The sequence below is a fragment of the Microcaecilia unicolor genome, chromosome 2, assembly GCF_901765095.1.
Source record: "Microcaecilia unicolor chromosome 2, aMicUni1.1, whole genome shotgun sequence".
NCBI classification, from domain to species: Eukaryota; Metazoa; Chordata; class Amphibia; order Gymnophiona; family Siphonopidae; genus Microcaecilia; species Microcaecilia unicolor.
This window is the reverse complement of record NC_044032.1, coordinates 425,722,776-425,745,593: the sequence shown is the minus strand read 5'-3', so window position 1 is coordinate 425,745,593 and position 22,818 is coordinate 425,722,776. Positions and strand designations below refer to the sequence as shown.

Sequence of the window (22,818 nt, the reverse complement as noted above, 5' to 3'; positions counted from 1 at the left end):
ATGAACAGCTGGATGCAGAAGGTCCCATCAGTGCAGTAGAGAAGTTGGCTGGTAGAAATCTGAATAGTGGTAGTTCAGGCCAAATGGGAAAACCAGTTACCTTTTTGCCTTCCAGCGCTCCTTATATGGTTCTGGTGGAGGCTTTCCTTGAAGATAAGTAAGCTCCTCCCTGTGATTTGAACATTATGCATCCAGCTTCTCCTACGTAAGTGCACAACTATGGAATGGACTCCCAAAAGCTGTTAGAGCAATCCATAACCATATAAACTTCAGAAAATCACTAAAAACCAACCTCTTCAAAAAGGTATACCCAACTGATCCAACGTAAATCCCCACATCCAGCAACACAGCACAACCAATGATCGTACTGACTAATATACAATCTTCATTCCCTTCTACCTTCACGGTGCCTGACATACACCTACCTCATCTGACCACAATACAACCTTGTATTTGTTATCAACCGACTGTCGAACGCCTTTACGGTATTATGTAAGCCACATTGAGCCTGCAAATAGGTGGGAAAATGTGGGGTACAAATGTAACAAATAAATGTCTAAGGTTGTTGAGATCCTTTTTCCTCCTTTTTCAATAAACAACTACTAGTGATAAACTTGTAGTGTTAATTGGAGATTCCTTGATTGTTGAGGAACCCTCCCACCCCAGAGTTTCCCTTTTTGAGTTCCAGCATGCTGTCCACATTCTGAATAGGAAAAAAGTGTGACAACAAAAGTAAATTGCAGTCCAAGCAGAAGTCCAGTCAGAAAATCCTCTCATGCCACTATCTTAGGTGCCCCCATCACCTTGCTGCCCTTTTGAATCAGGCTGTGATTATACAACACCAAAAGAGAATGGATGCAGAAAGTAATCATTGCTACCTGTACTTGATATCTGTATTGAGATTCTGTCCTGATATCTGTATTGAGATTCTGTCCACTGTCCTCATTTGGATTTCATGGCTCTGTTCTTTCCTGGTTCTCCTCTTATCTCTCCCACCGTACCTTCAGAGTATATTCTGGTGGATCATCCTCCACCCCTATCCCACTCTCAGTTGGAGTACCTCAGGGATCTGTCCTTGGACCCCTTCTTTTTTCCATTTACACTTCTTCCCTGGGCTCTCTGATCTCATCTCATGGTTTCCAATATCATCTTTATGCTGACGACACCCAGCTCTACCTCTCCACACCTGACATTCCTGCTGAAACCCAAGCCAAAGTTTCAGCCTGCTTAATCGACATAGCTGCCTGGATGTCACACCGCCACCTGAAACTGAACATGGCCAAAACTGAGCTTATTGTCTTTCCCTCCAAACCCACCTCGGCCTTCCCCCCTTCTCTGTTTCAGTAGATGGCACCCTCATCCTCCCTGTCTCATCTGCTCGCAACCTAGGAGTCATCTTTGATTCCTCCCTCTCCTTCTCCGCTCACATCCAGCAGACAGCCAAAACCTATCACTTCTTTCTCTTTAACATCAGCAAAATTCACCCGTTCCTCCCAGAGCACACCACACGCACCCTCATCCACACTCTTATTACCTCTCGCCTAGACTACTGCAACCTGCTTCTCACTGGCCTCCCACTTAACCATCTATCCCCCCTTCAATTTGTTTAGAATTCCACGGTACGTCTTATTTTCCGCCAGAGCCGATATGCTCACACCAGCCCTCTCCTGAAGTCACTTCACTGGCTTCCGATCCGTTACCACATACAATTCAATCTTCTCCTACTAACCTACAAATGCTCTTGCTCTGCTGCCCCTCCTTACCTCTCCACCCTCATCTCCCCCTGCATTCCTAACCAGAGCCTCTGCTCACTGGACAAATCCCTCCTTTCTGCACCCTTCTCCACCTCCGCTAACTCCAGACTCCACCCTTTCTGCCTCGCTTCACCCTTTGCCTGGAATAGATTTCCTGAGCTGATACGTCAGGCCCCATCCCTACCCGTCTTCAAATCCTTGCTCAAAGCCCATCTTTTCGACTTTGCGTTTGGCACTTAACCTAACCATTACTCTACATTACGGATTGTCTCTCTCTGTTGTTATGTCCTTTAGATTGTAAGCTCTTTTGAGCAGGGACTGTCTCTTCATGTTTGGCTATACAGCGCTGCGTAAGTCTGGTAGCGCTTTAGAAATGTTGAGTAGTAGTAATAGATTCATGCAGTTTAATATGTCATGTTGTTTTTGCATGGTTTGTTCTATTTACTATATTGTACTGGTGTTTCTACAATAAACAGTCTCTACAAATAAAAAAATAAAGTAATCCTTGCTTTGCCTGGAGTCCCATTTTGTCCATGAAAAGTCCTATGTATGTATATTTCCACTTAACTGCTCATGAACACTGCCAAATGGGATCTTTTCTGTGGTTTCTAGCCTGTATATAGAGAGGTGTGACCAGCAGAAGAAAAGAGGTTTTAATGCCCCTGTACAAGTTGTTGGTGAGGCCCCACCTGGGGTATTGTGTTCAGTTTTGGAGGCCGTATCTTGCTAAGGATGTAAAAAGAATTGAAGCGGTGCAAAGAAAAGCTACAGGAATGGTATGGGATTTGCATTACAAGACGTATGAGGAGAAACGGGTGATATGATACAGACGTTCAAATATTTGAAAGGTATTAATCCACAAATGAACCTTTTCCGTAGATGGGAAGGCGGTAGAACTAGAGGGCATGAAATGAGATTGAAGGGGGCAGACTCAAGAAAAATGTCAGGAAGTATTTTTTCAAGGAGAGAGTGGTGGATACTTGGAATGCCCTCCCTCGGGAGGTGGTGGAGATAAAAACGGTAACTGAATTCAAAAATGCGTTGGATAAACATAAAGGAATCCTGTTCAGAAGGAATGGATCCTCAGAAGCTTAGAGGAGAATGGGTGGCAGAGCTGGTGGTGGGAGGCGGGGCTAGTGCTGGGCAGACTTCTACGTTCTGTGCCCTGAAAATGGGAGAAACAAATCAAGGTCAGGTATACACAAAAAGTAGCACATGTGAGTTTATCTTGTTGGGCAGACTGGATGGACCATGCAGGTCTTTTTCTGCCATCATCTACTATGTTACCTGCTGCCATATTGGGTTTCTCCTTCAGTATTCTCATATCTCAAATGTTGAGAATCTGATTCTTTATTCCTTATATCTTCTACTCCTTGTTTTACTTTCTATTTTTCTCCATCTTGCCTAAATCTACAACATTCCCCTAGAATCCTTTATTCATTGCCCCTCTTGGTCTTTGCACTTATAAATAAGGGCTTAACTGTGTGCTTACATGTGCATCACCTCCATGAAATAATTAGCTTCATCTTTAATCTCCATATAAGGCTGATAAGCATATTTATAGAATGTAATTTGAAGCTAGGATAGCTATTTATGCTATCTTTAGGTTTATTTTATTTTACAATATATTAGAAATGTTAAAATCAGCAGTTTATATCTGCTATGGCTCTATGTAAACTTTGCTTTGATTGTACCACACAAAGGCGGTATATCAAATCCCTTCCCCTTATTTGTTTTTTAATATAATCTGAATATATATATTTTCTTTTTATTTTAGTCTATTGAAGTTCAACATGACTTAAGGATAGCCCAACAAGAACTTAAAGAGCAGAATCAGCTGGTGAATGAACTGAGAATGCAGATTGCAGAGTATGTTAAAAATATGGAGACGACAAAAGAATTTGAGAACACTTCTCTTCAAGAGAAGGTACAGAATTGCCCAACAGGCTGTATTGCTAACTTGTAGCATTCATTAACTTTAGGAAATACTGTCACAGGGGTACTTCAATTTCTGGCTTCATGAAGGTACTTATGGGTTTTGAAAAGCAAAATTTAGTAAAATAATGGTTTAACAAGTTACCTAATTTAAAGGGAAAACAATTCCCATTTTATGGGAATTTTAGCAAGTTAGTCAGTTCTTTAAGGTGATGTGCTATCAAAGCTTAAATATGCTTACTGATGTCTGCCTTGTATGCTTGTATGTTTAGTTGCCTTCACTAATGGAAGAGCTGCAGCAGAAAAATGCAAAGGAAGTTTTGCTGCTTAAGGAAAAAGAAGAGATTCAGCAAGCTGAAGCAAAGTTGATCTCTGAACTAGGCCAACTTCAGAAGAGATTAACAGCCAGTGAATCTTTGTTAGAGAAAACAGAAGGTGAGAAGATGGAGGTCATTCAACAGATGCATAATTTACAAGAAGAGCTCAGCAGTCTAATCCAAGAGAGAGATGAACTGCAGCAAACATTGGAAGCTGTGGAAGTTGCAAAGAAGGGGCAAGTACAGCAGTGCATACATATAGTAAGTATTGTAGATTTCTTTAAGGGCCAGTAATAATTAGCAACTAGAGATTATTGGCTAGAAGGTAACCCCATCTCTGTACAGTCTTTGCTTTATGCGGAACTTGCTACTTATGAAACATTTCTTTGAGGACAAGCAGGCTGAGTTGTTCTCACAATTGGGTCGACAATCCGCGTCGGCCTGGGAACTGTAATAACATAGCAAAAAAAAAAAAAAAAATTTGCCAGAGCCTTCTGGGGCATGGACTAACTTCCCGTCCTTCAGTTTTCTTTCTTCCGTGTGAGGAGCAACAGGATTTTTCTGTGGCTCCATTTAGTGCCCGGGAAAGAGCCTTCAAGCGTCGTCTTGAAACGTTTTTTTTGCTTCGGTTTTTTGTTCATTTGTTTTTATTTTGTTTAAAAAAAAACAATTCTTATTCCTTTAGAATTTCTTAGTTTACTTTTTCCCAGTTTCAGATTTCCTTTGATTTTCACAGTGGCCCTTTTTTAGGCCGCTCGGTCAGGTTTCTCCCTTTTTGTGCCTTTTTTTCTTGGCACAATCGAGCAGTGCGATTTTTCCTTCCATGTCATCCATGTCATTTTTCCCAGCGGCTTCAAACGTTATACTCTGTGCAACCGGGCCACCTCAGGTACAGATACTCATTATTTGTGAATCCAGTGTCTTGAGCCCGACCATAACCCAGCTCATTGTGCCCTTTCTCTTTGTGTGAAGAAGAGGACACAACTTGCTCGAGAAGCCCAGAGAGACAAACTTTTTGGGGCTCGGTCCGGTCCTTCAGCTCAGAACCGAGGTCGACAGCATCGGCATCGAGGGACGTATCGACATCTTGAGTGGAGGTAGTCATGGCTGCTGAGAGGTCACGGCATGCTGGGAGCAGTGAGGCATCAAGTGGATCTCCACCTGTCTCGAGGCCTTCTGCTGTGCAGGCCCCCAGGACCGTCCATCATCAGACCCAACCCCGAGGCGATGTGAGGATTCAACCTCGTCGGCACCGAGCGAAGGCGAAGAAGCATCGGCGCCGTTCTCCCTCGACACGCGGTGCCGAAAGCTCCAGGGCGCTGAACGACTCGGCCCCTGAGAAATGTTGGTGCCGGGAGGACCGCTCCCCCTCTATACAGGAAGTGCCGATGCGTTGGCCTCCCAGCAGTCCGGTTCCTGCTCCAGAGCCTCAAACGATTCTGCCACCGTCAACTGCTCTGGCCCGACAGCCTTCTCTGATGGCGGCTCTCGACGAGCGCATCCAGGCCTTACTTCCAGAGCTTCTGGAAGGACTGCTTCGGGGGTGCTTGTGCCTGCCATGCTGTCTGCTGCAGCTTCGTTTGGCCCTTCACCTGCAGTGAGGTCCCTGAGCTTGGTGCCGCTTGTGGCTCCGGTGTCTGCTACCACCCAAGTCGATTCCTGATCGATGTCAATGGAGGAAGTTTCACAGCAGTCGATGCAGGCGTCTGCCCCTCAGTATCGCCATCGAGACCATAGGTCTTCGGTGTCAAGGCAGGTACAGTCTCAGAAGTCACTGAGGGAAGTGCTTTCCGTACTGAGGAGGAGCGCTCGTGGGAGTCAGGGGAAGATTCCAGGTAATTTTCCTCCAATGAGTCCTTTGGGATCCCCTCTGAACCTTCCCCTCCATCTGAAAGGAGACTGAGAGTCTCTCTTTTTCATCATTTATGCGGGAAATGGCTGAAGCCATTCCATTCCTCATAGATGTAGAGAATGAGCCCAGGGCTGAGATGCTCGAGGCCCTGGACTGCATTTCTCTACCCAAGGAGGAAGTAGCGGCTCCTTTTCATAAGGTACACCGAGAAGTCTATATACGAAACTGGTTGTTCCCTCTGTCTGGCCTTGTGATCCCCAAGAAGACTGAATCCCAGTATTAGATCCACTTTGAACCTGAGTTCATCAGGTCTTAGTTACCCCATAACTCCATGGTGGTTGACTCCGCCCTCAAGAGTACTAAAGACTATGCCTCAGTGCCCCCAGGCAGAGAAGCTAGGACCTTGGATTCTTTTGGGAGGAAGACTTATCAGGCCGCTATGCTCGCTGCCCGTATCCAGTCTTACCAGCTCTTCATGAGCATTCACTTGCAGAACTTGATGAGGCAGCTGTCTTCTTTGATCAATGCACTCCCTCCGGAGCAGGCCGAACTTTTCAGGCAGCAGAAGGTAAATTCCTGGCCAGGGGTGCATACGACACTTTTGATGTGGCATCCAGGATCTCCGCTCAGGGTATAGTGATGTGCAGACTCTCATGGCTGCGTGTCTCTGACCTAGACCATTCGGTCCATCAGAGAATGGCTGATGTTCCTTGGGGGATAATCTTTTCGGAGAGAAGGTAGAAGACCTGGTCAACCAGATCAAAAAGCACAATGATGCTATGGCTTCTCTCTCCCGCCGGGCGCCTTCTGGCACTACCTCCTCAACTAGGAGGTTTTTTGGTGGGCCGCGGAGGGCTCCATATTATTATGCTAGGCATAGGTACACTCCAGTGTCTCGACAGCCTAGTCAGGCTCAGCCCCAGCGCACTTGTTCCCATCAACAGCGTGCACCTAAGGCCCCTGCTGCTCCCCAGCAAAAGCAAGGCACAGGCTTTTGACTGGCAACAGGAAATCATAGCCACAGTAAAAGTGTCCATGCTAGAGGAGATCCGGGAAATTATAGACCGGTGAGTCTTACGTCGGTGCCGGGCAAAATGGTAGAGACTATTATAAAGAAAAAATTACAGAGCATATTCAAAAGCATGGATTAATGAGACAAAGCCAACATGGATTTAGTGAAAGGAAATCTTGCCTCACCAATCTATTACATTTCTTTGAAGGGGTGAACAAACATGTGGATAAAGGGGAGCCAGTTGATATTGTGTATCTGGATTTTCAGAGGGTGTCTGACAAAGTACCTCATGAAAGACTCCAGAGGAAATTGGAGAGTCATGGGATGGGAGGTAGTGTTCTATTGTGGATTAAAAACTGGTTAAAAGATAGAAAACAGAGAGTAGGGTTAAATGGTCAGCATTCTCAATGGAGAAGGATAGTTAGTGGGGTTCCCCAGGGGTCTGTGCTTGGACCGCTGCTTGTTAACATATTTATAAATGACCGAGAGATGGGGGTAAGTAGTGATGTAATTAAATTTGCTGACTACACAAAGTTATTCAAAGTTGTTAAATCGTGGGAGGATTGTGGTTGTTGGGAGGCGGGGATAGTGCTGGGCAGACTTATACGGTCTGTGCCAGAGCCGGTGGTGGGCAGCGGGACTGGTGGTTGGGAGGCGGGGATAGTGCTGGGCAGACTTATACGGTCTGTGCCAGAGCTGGTGGTTGGGAGGAGGGGCTGGTGGTTGGGAGGCGGGGATAGTGCTGGGCAGACTTATACGGTCTGTGCCCTGAAGAGCACAGGTACAAATCAAAGTAGGGTATACACAAAAAGCAGCAAATATGAGTTATCTTGTTGGGCAGACTGGATGGACCGTGCAGGTCTTTTTCTGCCGTCATCTACTATGTTACAAGAGGATCTTACGAGACTGAGCATCTAAATGGTAGATGACGTTTAATGTGAGCAAGTGCAAAGTGATGTATGTAGGAAAGAGGAACCCGAATTATACCTATGTCATGCAAGGTTCCATGTTAGGAGTCACGGACCAAGAAAGGGATCTAGGTGTCGTCATTGACGATACGTTGAAACCTTCTGCTCAGTGTGCTGCTGCGGCTAAGAAAGCAAATAGAATGTTAGGAATGGAATGGAAAACAAAAATGAGGATGTTATAATGCCTTTGTATCGCTCCATGGTGCGACCGCACCTTGAATATTGTGTTCAATTCTGGTTGCCACATCTCAAAAAAGATATAGTGGAATTAGAAAAGGTGCAGAGAAGGGCGACAAAAATAATAAAGGAGATGGGACGACTTCCCTATGAGGAATGGCTAAAGCAGCTGGGGATGTTCAGCTTGGAGAAAAGCCGGCTGAGGGGAGATATGATAGAGGTCTGTAAAGTAATGAGTGGAGTGGAACAGGTAGACGTGAAGCGTCAGTTTACGCTTTCCAAAAATATTAGGACATGGGGGCATGCGATGAAGCTACAAAGTAGTACATTTAAAAGAATCGGAGAAAGGTTTTCTTCACTCAACATGTAATTCAACTCTGGAATTTGTTGCCAGAAAACTTGGTAAAGGCGGTTAACTTGGCAGAGTTTTAAAAGGGTTTGAACGGCTTCCTAAAGGAAAAGTCCATAGACCATTATTAAATTGGACTTGGGGAAAATATTTCTGGGATAAGCAGCATAAAATGTTTTGTACTTTTTGGGGGATCTTGCCAGGTATTGTGACCTGGATTGACCACTGTTGGAAACAGGATGCTGGGCTTGATGGAACTTTGGTCTGTCCCAGTATGGCAATACTTATGTACGTGCCGGGCGACTTGCCAGTTGGGGGGAGGTTAATGTTTTTTCACCAAAGGTGGCCTCTCATAACCTCCAACTGGTGGGTTCTTCAAATAGTCTGGTTAGGATACACCCTCAATCTGGAATCCAAACCTCCAAATTGCCCACCGGGAGCTCATTCGTACAGCTCTCAGCACAGGCAAGTACTTGCAGAGGAACTCCCCGCCCTTCTAGAGGCCTATGCGGTCGAACCCGTTCCACGAGGGGAAGAAGGGCTGGGATTCTATTCCAGGTACTTCCTTGTGCAGAACAAAACAGGGGGGATGCGTCCCATCCTAGACCTAAGGGCCCTGAACAAGTTCCTAGTACGAGAAAAGTTTAGGATGGTTTCCCTGGGCACCCTTCTTCCCATGATTCAGGAAATAATTGGCTATGCTCTCTGGACTTGATGCTTACTCACACATCCCGATACTCCCATTTCTTCGATTTCGGTTGGGAACGCAGCACTGTCAGTACCGCATACTGCCATTTAGCCTAGCATCAGCTCCCAGAGTTTTCACAAAATGTCTAGCAGTAGTTGCAGCATCGCTACACAGACTGAGATTGCATGTGTTCTCCGAGGACAAGCAGGCTGCTTGTTCTCACGACTGGGTGACGTCCGCGGCAGCCCCCACCAACCGGAAAAAGCTTCGCGGGACGGTCGGCACGCAGGGCACACCCACCGCGCATGCGCAGCCGTCTTCCCGCCCGTGCGCGACCGCTCCCGCCAGTTCCTTTTTTTCCGCGTCTGGAGAGAGTCGTGTCTTTGCCGCTCTCTCTGTTTCAGCCGCCGGAAAGCCGTTCGCGTTTACGCGACTCGTCTATTTTCTATTTAGTTTATTAGTATTTAGTCACCGCGTGCTCCGGTTTTCCTTTTTCAAAAAAAAAAAAGTAAGGAGCACGCGCTCCTTTTTCCCTCGTTTCTAGCGGGGGCGTCGCGTTGCGGCCTAGTGGCCGCACGGTCGATTTTCCTTTTTCGAGGTGTGATTTCCGCCACCATCGACGACTTTAACTTCGCCGACGCGATTTTTCCGTCGATGTCCTCGAAGGTCCCGAGTGGATTTAAAAAGTGTGGTCGGTGCGGCCGGCCGGCCAATCTCGCAGACCGACACCCACGCTTGGTGCCTCCAGTGCCTCGGGCCGGAGCACAATATCAAGTCGTGTTCTCTGTGTCTCGGTCTCCGGAAACGGACTCAGGTTGCGAGGCAAGTTCTACGGGACCGTCTTTTTGGAACTTGCGCCGGCCCCTCGACGTCGACCTCGACGGCATCGGTATCGACGCCCGGCCCTTCGGTACCGGTATCGATGCCCGAGAAATCAGCACCAATGGCATCGACCCCAGGAGAACAGGTCCCGTTGGCACGCCGGTCCTCCGGTGAGGGTAGAGGTGAGAGGCCGCGTGGGCAGTCGGCCCTGGTCACTCCCTCAGCCCGTGGCCCACGGGACCGAACCCTGTCTGACCCGGTTCCTCGAGACCGAGGGAGATCGTCGTCCTCCTCCTCCATACCACCCGGCACCGGTGACGGGCATCGCAAGAAGACTAAGAAGCACCGTCACCGGTCGCCTTCGATGCATCCGGACATCGGAGAGGAGCCGACGCCGAAGCGTCCGCGTCGGGAGGAGAGGTCCCCGTCGGTTGTGGAGGTACCGACGCGACAGGGTCCCGGCAGTTCGGTGCCGTCTCCTGGCCCCCACCAGATTCTGGCACCGACACCTCTACCGGCCCCACCGCCTTTCCCGGCAGCGGGCCTGGACGAGTGCCTCAGAGCCATCCTTCCGGGGATCCTGGAAGGGCTGATGCGCCAGGCTGTGTTGGCGCCGGGGGTGCTTGCGCCCTCGGCGCTGATGACTGTGGCGCCGGCGAGCTCTAGCCCGGTGCCGAGGCTGTCGACAACGCCGCCGCGGGAGTCCACCGCTCGACGACACCGAGGCCTCGGTGCCTCGACGTCGAGCCGGGCCCGGTTCAGGACACAGCTACGTGAGCTTATGTCCGATACCGAGGATGAGGCCTCGTGGGGGGAAGAGGAGGACCCTAGATATTTCTCCTCAGAGGAGTCTACGGGCCTTCCCTCGGACCCCACGCCTTCACCGGAGAGGAAGCTCTCGCCTCCTGAGAGTCTCTCCTTTGCCTCCTTTGTGAGGGATATGTCTATTTGCATTCCCTTCCCCGTGGTCTCTGTGGATGAGCCGAGGGCTGAGATGCTCGAGGTCCTCGACTATCCATCACCACCTAGAGAGTCCTCCACGGTACCGCTGCACAATGTCCTCAAGGAGACACTGCTTCGGAACTGGATGCGACCATTAACTAATCCCACCATTCCCAAGAAAGCAGAGTCCCAGTACAGGATCCACTCTGACTCAGAGTTAATGCGGCCACAATTGCCCCATAACTCGGCGGTCGTGGATTCTGCTCTCAAGAGGGCACGGAGTTCGAGGGATACCGCCTCGGTGCCCCCGGGGCGGGAGTCTCGCACTCTGGACTCGTTTGGGAGGAAGGCCTACCAATCCTCCATGCTCGTGACCCGCATCCAGTCATACCAGCTCTATACGAGCATTCACATGCGGAACAATGTGAAGCAACTGGCGGACCTGGTCGATAAGCTCCCGCCGGAGCAGTCCAGGCCTTATCAGGAGGTGGTCAGGCAGCTGAAGGCGTGCAGAAAGTTCCTTTCCAGGGGTATCTATGACACCTGTGACGTGGCATCTTGTGCTGCGGCCCAAGGTATAGTGATGCGCAGGCTCTCATGGCTGCGTGCCTCTGACCTGGACAACCGCACCCAGCAGAGACTGGCCAACGTCCCTTGCCGGGGGGATAACATTTTTGGTGAGAAGGTCGAGCAGCTGGTGGACCAACTGCATCAGCGGGAAACCGCCCTCGACAAGCTCTCCCACCGGGCGCCTTCAGCATCCACCTCAGCAGGTGGACGTTTTTCCCGGGCCCGGCAGGCTGCACCCTATTCTTTTGCAAAGCGTAGGTTCAACCAGCCGGCCCGAAGGCCTCGTCAGGCACAGGGACAGCCCCAGCACGCTCGTTCTCGTCAACAGCGTGCGCCTAAGCAGCCCCCTGCGCCTCCACAGCAAAAGCCAGGGACGGGCTTTTGACTGGATCCACGGGAACATAGCCGCCCTCAAAGTGTCCGTACCGGACGATCTGCCGGTCGGGGGGAGGTTAAAATTTTTTCACCAAAGGTGGCCTCTCGTAACCTCCGACCAGTGGGTTCTCCAAATAGTGCGGTGCGGATACGCCCTGAATTTGGCCTCCCTGCCACCAAATTGTCCTCCGGGAGCTCAATCCTTCAGCTCCCATCACAAGCAGGTACTTGCAGAGGAACTCTCCGCCCTTCTCAGCGCCAATGCGGTCGAGCCCGTACCACCCGGGCAAGAAGGGCAGGGATTCTATTCCAGGTACTTCCTTGTGGAAAAGAAAACAGGGGGGATGCGTCCCATCCTAGACCTGAGAGGCCTGAACAAATTCCTGGTCAAAGAAAAGTTCAGGATGCTTTCCTTGGGCACCCTTCTGCCAATGATTCAGAAAAACAATTGGCTATGTTCCCTGGATTTAAAGGATGCATATACTCACATCCCGATACTGCCAGCTCACAGACAGTATCTCAGATTCCGCCTGGGCGCACGGCACTTTCAGTATTGTGTGCTGCCCTTTGGGCTCGCCTCTGCCCCACGAGTGTTTACAAAGTGCCTCGTGGTGGTGGCGGCGTATCTACGCAAGCTGGGAGTGCACGTGTTCCCATATCTCGACGATTGGCTGGTCAAGAACACCTCGGAGGCAGGAGCCCTCCGGTCCATGCAGTGCACTATCCAACTCCTGGAGCTGCTGGGGTTTGTGATAAATTACCCAAAGTCCCATCTCCAGCCAACCCAGTCTCTGGAATTCATAGGAGCTCTGCTGAATACCCAGACGGCTCAGGCCTTCCTTCCCGAAGCGAGGGCCAACAACCTCCTGTCCCTGGCTTCACAGACCAGAGCGTCTCAGCAGATCACAGCTCGGCAGATGTTGAGACTTCTGGGTCATATGGCCTCCACAGTGCATGTGACTCCCATGGCTCGTCTTCACATGAGATCTGCTCAATGGACCCTAGCTTCCCAGTGGTTCCAAGCCACCGGGAATCTAGAAGATGTCATCCGCCTCTCCACCAGCTGCCGCACTTCACTGCTCTGGTGGACCATCCGGACCAATTTGACCCTGGGACGTCCATTCCAAATTCCGCAGCCCACGAAAGTGCTGATGACGGATGCATCTCGCCTGGGGTGGGGAGCTCATGTCGATGGGCTTCACACCCAGGGTCTGTGGTCCCTCCAGGAAAAGGATCTGCAGATCAACCTCCTGGAGCTCCGAGCGATCTGGAACGCACTGAAGGCTTTCAGAGACCGGCTGTCCTACCAAATTGTTCAAATTCGGACAGACAATCAGGTTGCAATGTATTACACCAACAAGCAGGGGGGCACCGGATCTCGCCCCTTGTGTCAGGAAGCCGTCGGCATGTGGCGGTGGGCTTGCCAGTCCGGCATGCTCCTCCAAGCCACATACCTGGCAGGTGTAAACAACAGTCTGGCCGACAGACTGAGCAGAGTCATGCAACCGCACGAGTGGTCGCTTCATTCCAGAGTGGTACGCAAGATCTTCCGAGAGTGGGGCACCCCCTCGGTGGACCTTTTCGCCTCTCAGACGAACCACAAGCTGCCTCTGTTCTGTTCCAGACTACAGGCCCACGGCAGACTGGCGTCGGATGCCTTTCTCCTCCATTGGGGGACCGGCCTCCTGTATGCTTATCCTCCCATACCTTTGGTGGGGAAGACCTTACTGAAGCTCAAGCAAGACCACGGCACCATGATTCTGATAGCGCCCTTTTGGCCCTGTCAGATCTGGTTCCCTCTTCTTCTGGAGTTGTCCTCAGAAGAACCGTGGAGATTGGAGTGTTTTCTGACTCATTTCGCAGAACGACGGAGCGTTGCTGCACCCCAACCTTCAGTCTCTGGCTCTCACGGCCTGGATGTTGAGGGCGTAGACTTTGCTGCGTTGGGTCTGTCTGAGGGTGTCTCCCGTGTCTTGCTTGCCTCTAGGAAGGATTCCACTAAAAAGAGTTACTTTTTCAAGTGGAGGAGGTTTGTCGTTTGGTGTGAGAGCAAGGCCCTAGAACCTCGTTCTTGCCCTGCACAGAACCTGCTTGAATACCTTCTGCACTTATCGGAGTCTGGCCTCAAGACCAACTCAGTAAGGAATCACCTTAGTGCGATTAGTGCTTACCATTATCGTGTGGAAGGTAAAGCCATCTCTGGAGAGCCTTTAGTCGTTCGATTCATGAGAGGCTTGCTTTTGTCAAAGCCCCCTATCAAGCCTCCTACAGTGTCATGGGATCTCAACGTCGTCCTTACCCAGCTGATGAAACCTCCTTTTGAGCCACTGAATACCTGCCATCTGAAGTACTTGACCTGGAAGGTCATTTTCTTGGTGGCAGTTACTTCCGCTCGTAGGGTCAGTGAGCTTCAAGCCCTAGTAGCTCATGCTCCATATACCAAATTTCATCACAACAGAGTAGTGCTCCGCACCCACCCAAAGTTCCTGCCGAAGGTGGTGTCGGAGTTCCATCTTAACCAGTCAATTGTCTTGCCAACATTCTTCCCCAGGCCGCATACCCGCCCTGCTGAACGTCAGTTGCACACATTGGACTGCAAGAGAGCATTGGCCTTCTACTTGGAGCGGACACAGCCCCACAGACAGTCCGCCCAATTGTTTGTTTCTTTCGACCCTAACAGGCTAGGGGTCGCTGTCGGGAAACGCACCATCTCCAATTGGCTAGCAGATTGCATTTCCTTCACTTACGCCCAGGCTGGGCTGGCTCTTGAGGGTCATGTCACGGCTCATAGTGTTAGAGCCATAGCAGCGTCAGTGGCCCACTTGAAGTCAGCCACTATTGAAGAAATTTGCAAAGCTGCAACGTGGTCATCTGTCCACACATTCACATCACATTACTGCCTCCAGCAGGATACCCGACGCGACAGTCGGTTCGGGCAGTCGGTGCTGCAGAATCTGTTTGGGGTGTAAATCCAACTCCACCCTCCAGGACCCGAATTTATTCTGGTCAGGCTGCACTCTCAGTTAGTTGTTCTTCGTAGGTAAATTTCTGTTATACCCTCGCCGTTGCGAGGCTCAATTGACCTGGGTTCTTGTTTTGAGTGAGCCTGAGAGCTAGGGATACCCCAGTCGTGAGAACAAGCAGCCTGCTTGTCCTCGGAGAAAGTGAATGATACATACCTGTAGCAGGTGTTCTCCGAGGACAGCAGGCTGATTGTTCTCACCTACCCTCCCTCCTCCCCTTTGGAGTTGCGTTTTCATCTTTTGCTAGTCATTCAACTGGCGGGAGCGGTCGCGCACGGGCGGGAAGACGGCCGCGCATGCGCGGTGGGCGTGCCCTGCGTGCCGACCGTCCCGCGAAGCTTTTTCCGGTTGGTGGGGGCTGCCGCGGACGTCACCCAGTCGTGAGAACAATCAGCCTGCTGTCCTCGGAGAACACCTGCTACAGGTATGTATCATTCACTTTCCCTTATCTCAATGAATGAATGGTGAAGAGCACCCTTGGAGTTGCTTATTTCTTTATGCTTTTGGACTTAACTGAAGAGCGCGGTTATGTGACTGGCGGGAAGTCGGTCTGCGCATGCGCAGTGCGGCGCTGCACGCATGCCAGAAGGCTCTAGCAAAGTTTTATTTTTGCTATGTTTTTATGCCAATTCCCGGGCTAATGCGGATAGTCGACCCATGTGCTGCTGTCCTCGGTGAATACCTGCTACACGTAAGTATCTTTGCTTTACTGCAGATCAGGAACTTTGTGATATGTAATGTAAAATATTTCTCTTTGTATATACACACACAAATGTATGTGCTTATTTACATTTGATCTTGGATTGTGAAAGATTTACATTAAATGCATCTCTTAGGAGGAATTAGAGTCTAGAATTGAGCAGCTAAAGGAAACATCAGAACATTATTCCAGTCATCTAGAAGAAGAAAAAGTGAAAAAAAATCAGCTTCAAAATGAAGTGGAAGAAAAACAAAAAAAGTTTGAAGATCAGGAAAGGCAGCTGCATAATCTACTTGAAGTTATTCAGGAAGCAGGTAAACACAACAAAACACAATTGCATATGGAAAACTTAAACTATTGTTGTGGCTGTACTTTCTGTAAGTGACTGAATCACAGACAAGAAAACATCCAGCATGTCAGCTAGCTGAATGCCTGGTTTGTCTTCTGATGGTGTGGTGAATAATCCATTGTACATACAAAGAATGACATGAACATGTTGGGAAGTATTTTTTCACGGAGAGAGTGGTGGATACTTGGAATGCCCTCCCGCTGGGGGGGGGGGGGTGGAGATGAAAATGGTAACGGAGTTCAGGGATGCGTGGGATAAACATAGGGGAATCCTGTTCAGAAGGAATGGATCCTTAGAATCTTGGCGGAGATTGGGTGGCAGAGCTGGTGGTGGGAGGCGGAGCTAGTGGTTGGGAGGCGGGGCTAGTGCTGGGCAGACTTCTACAGTCTGTGCCCTGAAAATGGCAGAAACAAATCAAGATCAGGTATACACAAAAAGAGGCACATATGAGTTTATCTTGTTGGGCAGACATGGATGGACCATGCAGGTCTTTTTTTTCTGCCGTCATCTACTATGTTACTGTGAACATGCAAAAGGAGCTGCTATGGGTATAAGCGTATGCTGTTTCTGCTACCACTACTTATTTCTATAGCGATACTAGATGTACGCAGCGCTGTACACTTGAACATGAAGAGACTGTCCCTGCTCAACAGATCTTACAATCTAATTATGACAGACAAACTAGAGGATAATGGGGTTTATCTGGGCTGGGATAGAATAGGTGGGGGCGCAAAGATGCTGAAATGAAAACTTGTGAGCTTTTTAATATAGGGGTGGGCATTTCTTGCACTGTAAGTTTGATTAATTTTTTTAAATTGTAACTAGGATTACATTTTTTAATCCTGATCAAAAATTTTTACTTTCATCTATTGTCCAGCATTGCTTTCTCTCTACTACCAATCCTATTTCACCTTGGAATAACGTAGCAGAGGGAAGGCATAGATGTTGGCTGCAAGTAGCATGTGAGAATTGCTGCCGGAGATCCTATGAAGAGCCAGATAAGGGGGGGGAGGGCACAGCAGCATGAAAGGAGAGAAATGGGGTGTCTGTGTGGGAGGGATTATAAGTTTAGCAACAGAAGAGGAGACTGGTGTATGTACAGGGGAAGGATGTAGCAGGACAAGAGAATGGTAGGTACCTGTATAGAGGGGGAGCAATGTGCTGTGGGAAGGAAGTGTGTATATGCAGTTTTCCATTATATTCATCAGGTTGAAAAAATTTCCAGTCCTGTGTGGTGGAAATGTATGTGTAGCAAGCCATCCAGCCCAAAGGTGCGATTAATCATGTGATTAAACTTTTTTATTCCGCGATTAATTTTGATTAAGATTCTTCATCATTGCCCACCCCCTGATTTTATACACGTTCTTATGTTTTGTTCTGTCAAGGTATCAAGTATGAAAAAGCTATGGAAAACATTAAGCAAATAAATGAGGAAAAAGAACAATTACTTCTTAATTTGGAGTCTACAGCCAGGGTTACTGGAACAGTTATACAAAATTTTGAAGACATTACAAAGGTAGTTGCGTTTAAATACATAATTTGTTCTTAAAAACAAATAAGCATTTCAAGTTTCTTTTTACTAAAATTATTCTAAATCCCATAAGAATGTAATTGAATCATACCTGTATACTGTACAGTTTTCTGATATTATTTAGCATTTAATGTCCTTAACCTGGGTGCTTTCCAGGAAGCTCAGTGACTGCTTTCCCTAAAGAATTTGCAATCTAATTAGTTTTGATAATAGGCATTATGGCTTTGGGCAAGTTACTGTGGCAGAAGGTTTAAACTCAGCATGGTCCCCCATCTATTGTTAATAACAAAAATTCTTACTCTTCCATGTTACTTTGAATGAGACCTTTCAAATAATACCTGCTTGAGATTACCCCATTAGTCATTGGAATGTGCCACCTGCACAGGTGCTTCTACACTGGCAACATCCCACCCGCCAGCTAGATTTCTGTTTCTCTGAACAAGTATGCTGCTCTACCTGCTATTCTTTAACAAATAGGGACAGTGTGAAACTATAACCCCAAAAGTCACATACAGTGCACCACCATTTAGGTGTTGTAATGTGGGTAATGAGCCTATTCTATAAGGACACTTAATGTATGTTGGCTCTAATATTGACAGGTCAAAGGCTTTCATAAATGTTGAACTCCTAAATGTCCCATTTGCACGCACAACTGTTCTGTAAGTAGGTCATATAAACATTGTCTCCACCTATTCTGCACCCATGTTCTCCCCTGTGAATGCCCCTCTAACAATTACATTCTATGCATTTTAATACTAACACTATAATAGTGCTTAAGCACACTACTGCCATCTGCACATGTAAGTGTACACTTACCCATGTGGATTGCAGTATTCTATATGTTTTATGCATTCAAAAGACGCTTACATTTAGGCAACCTGTCACAGAATGAGACAGTTTCCAGAAATGACACACGCATAAAACACAAAAATGCCAGAATCATCTAGTGACTCACTTCTGTTGGTCAGTGATAAGATATAAAACTGTTTAAAAGAAGTACATATAACACTAATCCAAAAACCTATTTGTCCAGCTTATTAACTTGCATAATTATAAGACACGCCAAAAACACAATATAAACAGATATAGTAACAAACAGTTCTATTTAAAAAAAAGTGAGCATAGTCAGCTGTAAAAATTATAACCTGCAAACAGCAAAGAAGGAAACAATACAGATTATATAATAAACACAACCTAATTAAGATTTGCTTTCAGTAGCCAACGACCAGGTAAGTTGTAATCTGTCCGCACTATATTATTTAGAAATAGGACAATTCATTGAGTAAGATTTGCTACAGGTAAGTAACTTCGCTTTCTGGGATTGGTATTTAAGAACCACTTACATTCCTTGTCATCAGTACCAGACCAGTCCAGATCAATGGGTTATGTCCATCCACAAGCAGAAGGAGACAGAAAATAGTTTCAAGTACTTTGCCCTTAAAGGGTATAGTGCAGCCTGAAATCCTCAGTATTTTCTCTATCTCCTAGCAGATGATGACTGGATGTGCAGCTTGTTTTAGGAATGGCTGGTTAGCTCCTGTCCCAACTCTGCTGGGGACGGTTGAGCAAGGGATATCCTGGTAACCCAGTCCTGGTGGTTGGACATAATTGGGTTCTTTTCAAATGATACCCAGTGTACCTGGGACCCTCATCTCCAGCTAGGGGTTACTTAGTTTTGGGTCCCTCACCCCCTCCCCATTCTCACCTGAACCCCTTGAGGCTAGGCAGACTTCACTGTAGCAAGATGCAGGGCATTTTGGCTTCTGCTGGGCAAGTATATTTTATTTTCCTTTGGCTGGCAATGTCGTTTGTGACACGCTGTCTTTCAGCTCTGCTGAGGTAAACTGTTGCCTTTTTTTTTTCTTCAGTTTAAAAAAAAAAATTTTAAGAAATAAATACAGGATGCAGAAAGTTTTGTGATTCTTCTCTGCTACCCTGAATTTTCATGTTTTGCTGAATTCTGGAGGTTGATAGTTGATCAGGAAGACGTGCATTTTTGGTGGGTTTTCTAGTGTCGCTGGTGGGCCTACTCTTCGCGGTATGTACGTCGGATATGCTCCTGGTACGTTGGTGCCCTTCTGGTGGCATTTGTTTGAGTCCTCTGTCGTGCCTTGTCCCTACAGGATTTTTTGTTTTCTGCGCCCTTCCAAGTCTGGCTGCAAGGTATATATATATATATTTTTTTTTTTATGTGCTCCGCTCCTGGCAGGGTTGTTTTGGCTCTAACATTTCTGGTTCTGACGTCTCGTAGTTCGCTACGGTTAACAGCAGTTGGCTGCAGGACACTGTTTTAGTCTCCAACCTGACTTCTGTCTTGTCTGCTATTTTGCAGTGGCATTACATTTATTATTCAGAGCCTTGGCTGTCTCTGGGGACGTCTGCTGAGATTTCTGCTTCTCTGAGCTGTTAACAAAAAAGGAGACTGTGTTCCTTTTTTACAGGATTGTGTCCTCTCTTGGTCTTCACTTTCCTTGCTGGCAGTAGCGGGCTGCAGACTTCTTTTTATTTCAGCTCTTCCTGGTTGTACTGGCAGAGAGTCGTTTCCCTTGCAGTATTTTGTGCTGTTTTAATCAGGCTTGGTGTTTCGAGGTGGTACTCTGCTTTCTCCTGTATTCTCCTTGTAGGGCACGGACTCTGCCCTACCTTGGAGCCAGGGTGGTTGGTTGTCCCTGGTTGCTCATGCAGACCTATCTTGTCCATTTTAGCCTTATGAGTACACTGTTTTCTCACCCCTTTTCTGAGCAGCGGGGAGGAGTGAGCTGAGTATTCTCTCCCGTTTGTTTAACAGATTTAAGCTACATCCCCTTGAAAAAGCTAAAACAAAGTGAAACATGGCCCCACGTTGGGGATAAAGACGGAGAATGAGGTTTTAAATCACTATGCACTGACACTGGGTGTTCTGGAGATTACAGACCGCGCATTTGCCTGAATGATTGAGTGATCAAGATAAGTAATGAACTGATGCCAACAAAAGCTTTTATAGTGTAGCGATAAACGTTGTGGTTTATGCTCAAGAAATAAGAGAATACTTTAAGATCAACAATAGTTTATTTACCAGTGCTGACGCTAGAAGTATATATATTTTTCAACAACAGGCAGGCAGGAAGGGCAAGTGCTGTGATGTAAGGCGGCTGTAACCTATTCCAGTAAATTATTGGTTTAAGGGTTCTACAGCATTACTGAGCACTGCAATATAAAATTTAAAAAATATCATATAGATTTGGAAAATTGAGTCTGGTGCAGTTGTTAGACGTCTCTTCTCCAGGCTGAAGAACCCTAGCAGCTTTAGCCTTTCCTCATGGGGAAGTTGTCCCTCCCCTTTATCATTTTTGTCACCCTTCTTTCTTATTTTTCTTATTCTGCTATATCTTTTATGAGATGCGGTGACCAGAATTGAACACAATATTCAAGGTGCAGTCGCACCATGGAGCAATACAAAGGCATTATAACGTCCTCACTTTTGTTTTCCATTCCTTCCCTAATAATACCTAATATTGTATTTGATTTCTTATCTTCCGCCGCACACTGAGCAGAGGGTTTCAACGGATCAACGATGACACCTAGATCCTTTTCATGGTCGGTGACTCCTAATGTGGAACTTTGCATTACACGGCTATAATTCAGATTCCTCTTTTCCATATGCATCACTTTGCACTTGCTCACATTAAATGTCATCTGCCATTTAGGGAAAGGGGAAATGGGACTTGATATACCGCCTTTCAGAGGTTTTTGCAACTGCATTCAAAGCGGTTTACATATATTCAGGTACTTATTTTTTGTACCGGGGCAATGGAGGGTTAAGTGACTTGCCCAGAGTCACAAGGAGCTGCAGTGGGAATTGAAGTCAGTTCCTCAGGATCAAAGTCCACTGCACTAATCACTAGGCTATTCCCATCAGTCTCCCAATCTTGTAAGGTCCTCTTGTAATTTTTCACAATCCTCTTGCGATTTAACAACTTTGAATAACTTTGTGTCGTCAGCAGATTTAATTAACTTGCTAGTTACTCCCATCTCTAGATCATTTATAAATGTTAAAAAGCAGCGATCCCAGCACAGACCTCTGAGGAACCCCACTATCTACCCTTCTCCATTGAGAATACTAACCCTACGCTCTGTTTTCTATGTTTTAACCAGTTTTTAATCCACAATAGGACACTACCTCCTATCCTGTGACTCTCCGGTTTCCTCTGGAGTCTGTCATGAAGTACTTTGTCAAATGCCTTTTGAAAATCCAGGAACACAATATTGACCGGTTCACCTTTATTCACATGTTTGTTCACCCCTTCAAAGAAATGTAATAGATTGGTGAGACAAAATTTTCCTTCACTAAATCCATGTTGGCTTTGTCTCATTAATCCATGCTTTTGAATATGCTCTGCAATTTTGTTCTTTAGTAGTCTCTACCATTTTGCCCGGCACCAACGTCAGGCTCACCGGTCTATAATTTCCCGGATCTCCTTTGGATCCTTTTTTTAAAACTCAGTGTTAAATTGGCCACCCTCCAATCTTCCGGTACCATGCTCGATCTTAAAGATAAGTTACATATTACAATAGTTCTGCAAATTCATTTTTAAATTGTATCGTTACTCTGGGATGAATACCATCAGGTCCAGGAAATTTGGTACTCTTCAGTTTGTCAGCTTGAGTCATTGCACCCTCCAGGTTTATACAGATTTCATTCAGTTTCTCTAACTCGTCAGCTTTCCATACCATTTCTGGCACCTGTATCTCTTCCAAATCTTTCTTGAAAACCGAAGCAAAGAATTCATTTAATCTCTCCGCTAAGGCTTTGTCTTCCCTGATTGCCCCTTTTACCCCTTTGATCATGGAGCGTGGGCTTCATCTTTCTTTATGCTGTTCTTCTTTCTCAGGCTGTGGGGTCAGATGACTGATACAACCTGCTCGGGCACGATTGCTGGCTCTGGCTATTGAGTTTTGATTTTCTTATCCTGCTGAATTTTCCTGTTCCTTTCGGGGATCTTGAGATGTCTTAGGTTGAGGCGGTGTCGTTCCTGACTTTTTCGTGACTGTTTCCTTTGGTCCTTTTGAACCATTGTCTGGACTGGTCTGGTATTGATGACAAGGAAAAATTACGTTCTTACCTGATAACTTTATTTCTTTTAATCATACCAGACAAGTCCAGATGCCCTCCGTTTCTGTTTTTCTCTTAGGTTTTTGTTTTGTCACTACTTCTGGAGCTTCCTTTTGCTCCTTTTCTGTCTGTGTTGTTTTGAGCAGCATTTCCCTTTACTGTGCACGCCACTTGCCTGTGCCAGCTCTTTACGACTCTTGCTTGTGTTTCAACAACGAGCCTCTCCTCCTGCTTCATAGGGCATCTGCACGACAGACAAGAAACCTCATACTGTCACACCTTGTTCCTTGATGGGTTGTGTGCAGCCATGGGTTGTGCAAGACCTTCAGCAGATCTACTGACTGCGTGTTCTTGGTTGAAGG

The 22,818-nt window shown here is 47.1% G+C and overlaps 1 protein-coding gene across 1 annotated transcript in view; it reads left to right on the top strand.

Annotated features, from left to right (window-relative positions):
• Window positions 1–22,818, top strand: part of CENPE (centromere protein E) — a 466,760-nt gene that overhangs the window by 231,618 nt on the left and 212,324 nt on the right. The window contains 4 exon segments of the mRNA XM_030192156.1: window positions 3,532–3,681; window positions 3,962–4,267; window positions 15,621–15,798; window positions 17,219–17,349. Coding sequence (XP_030048016.1) covers window positions 3,532–3,681; window positions 3,962–4,267; window positions 15,621–15,798; window positions 17,219–17,349 — 765 coding nt within the window.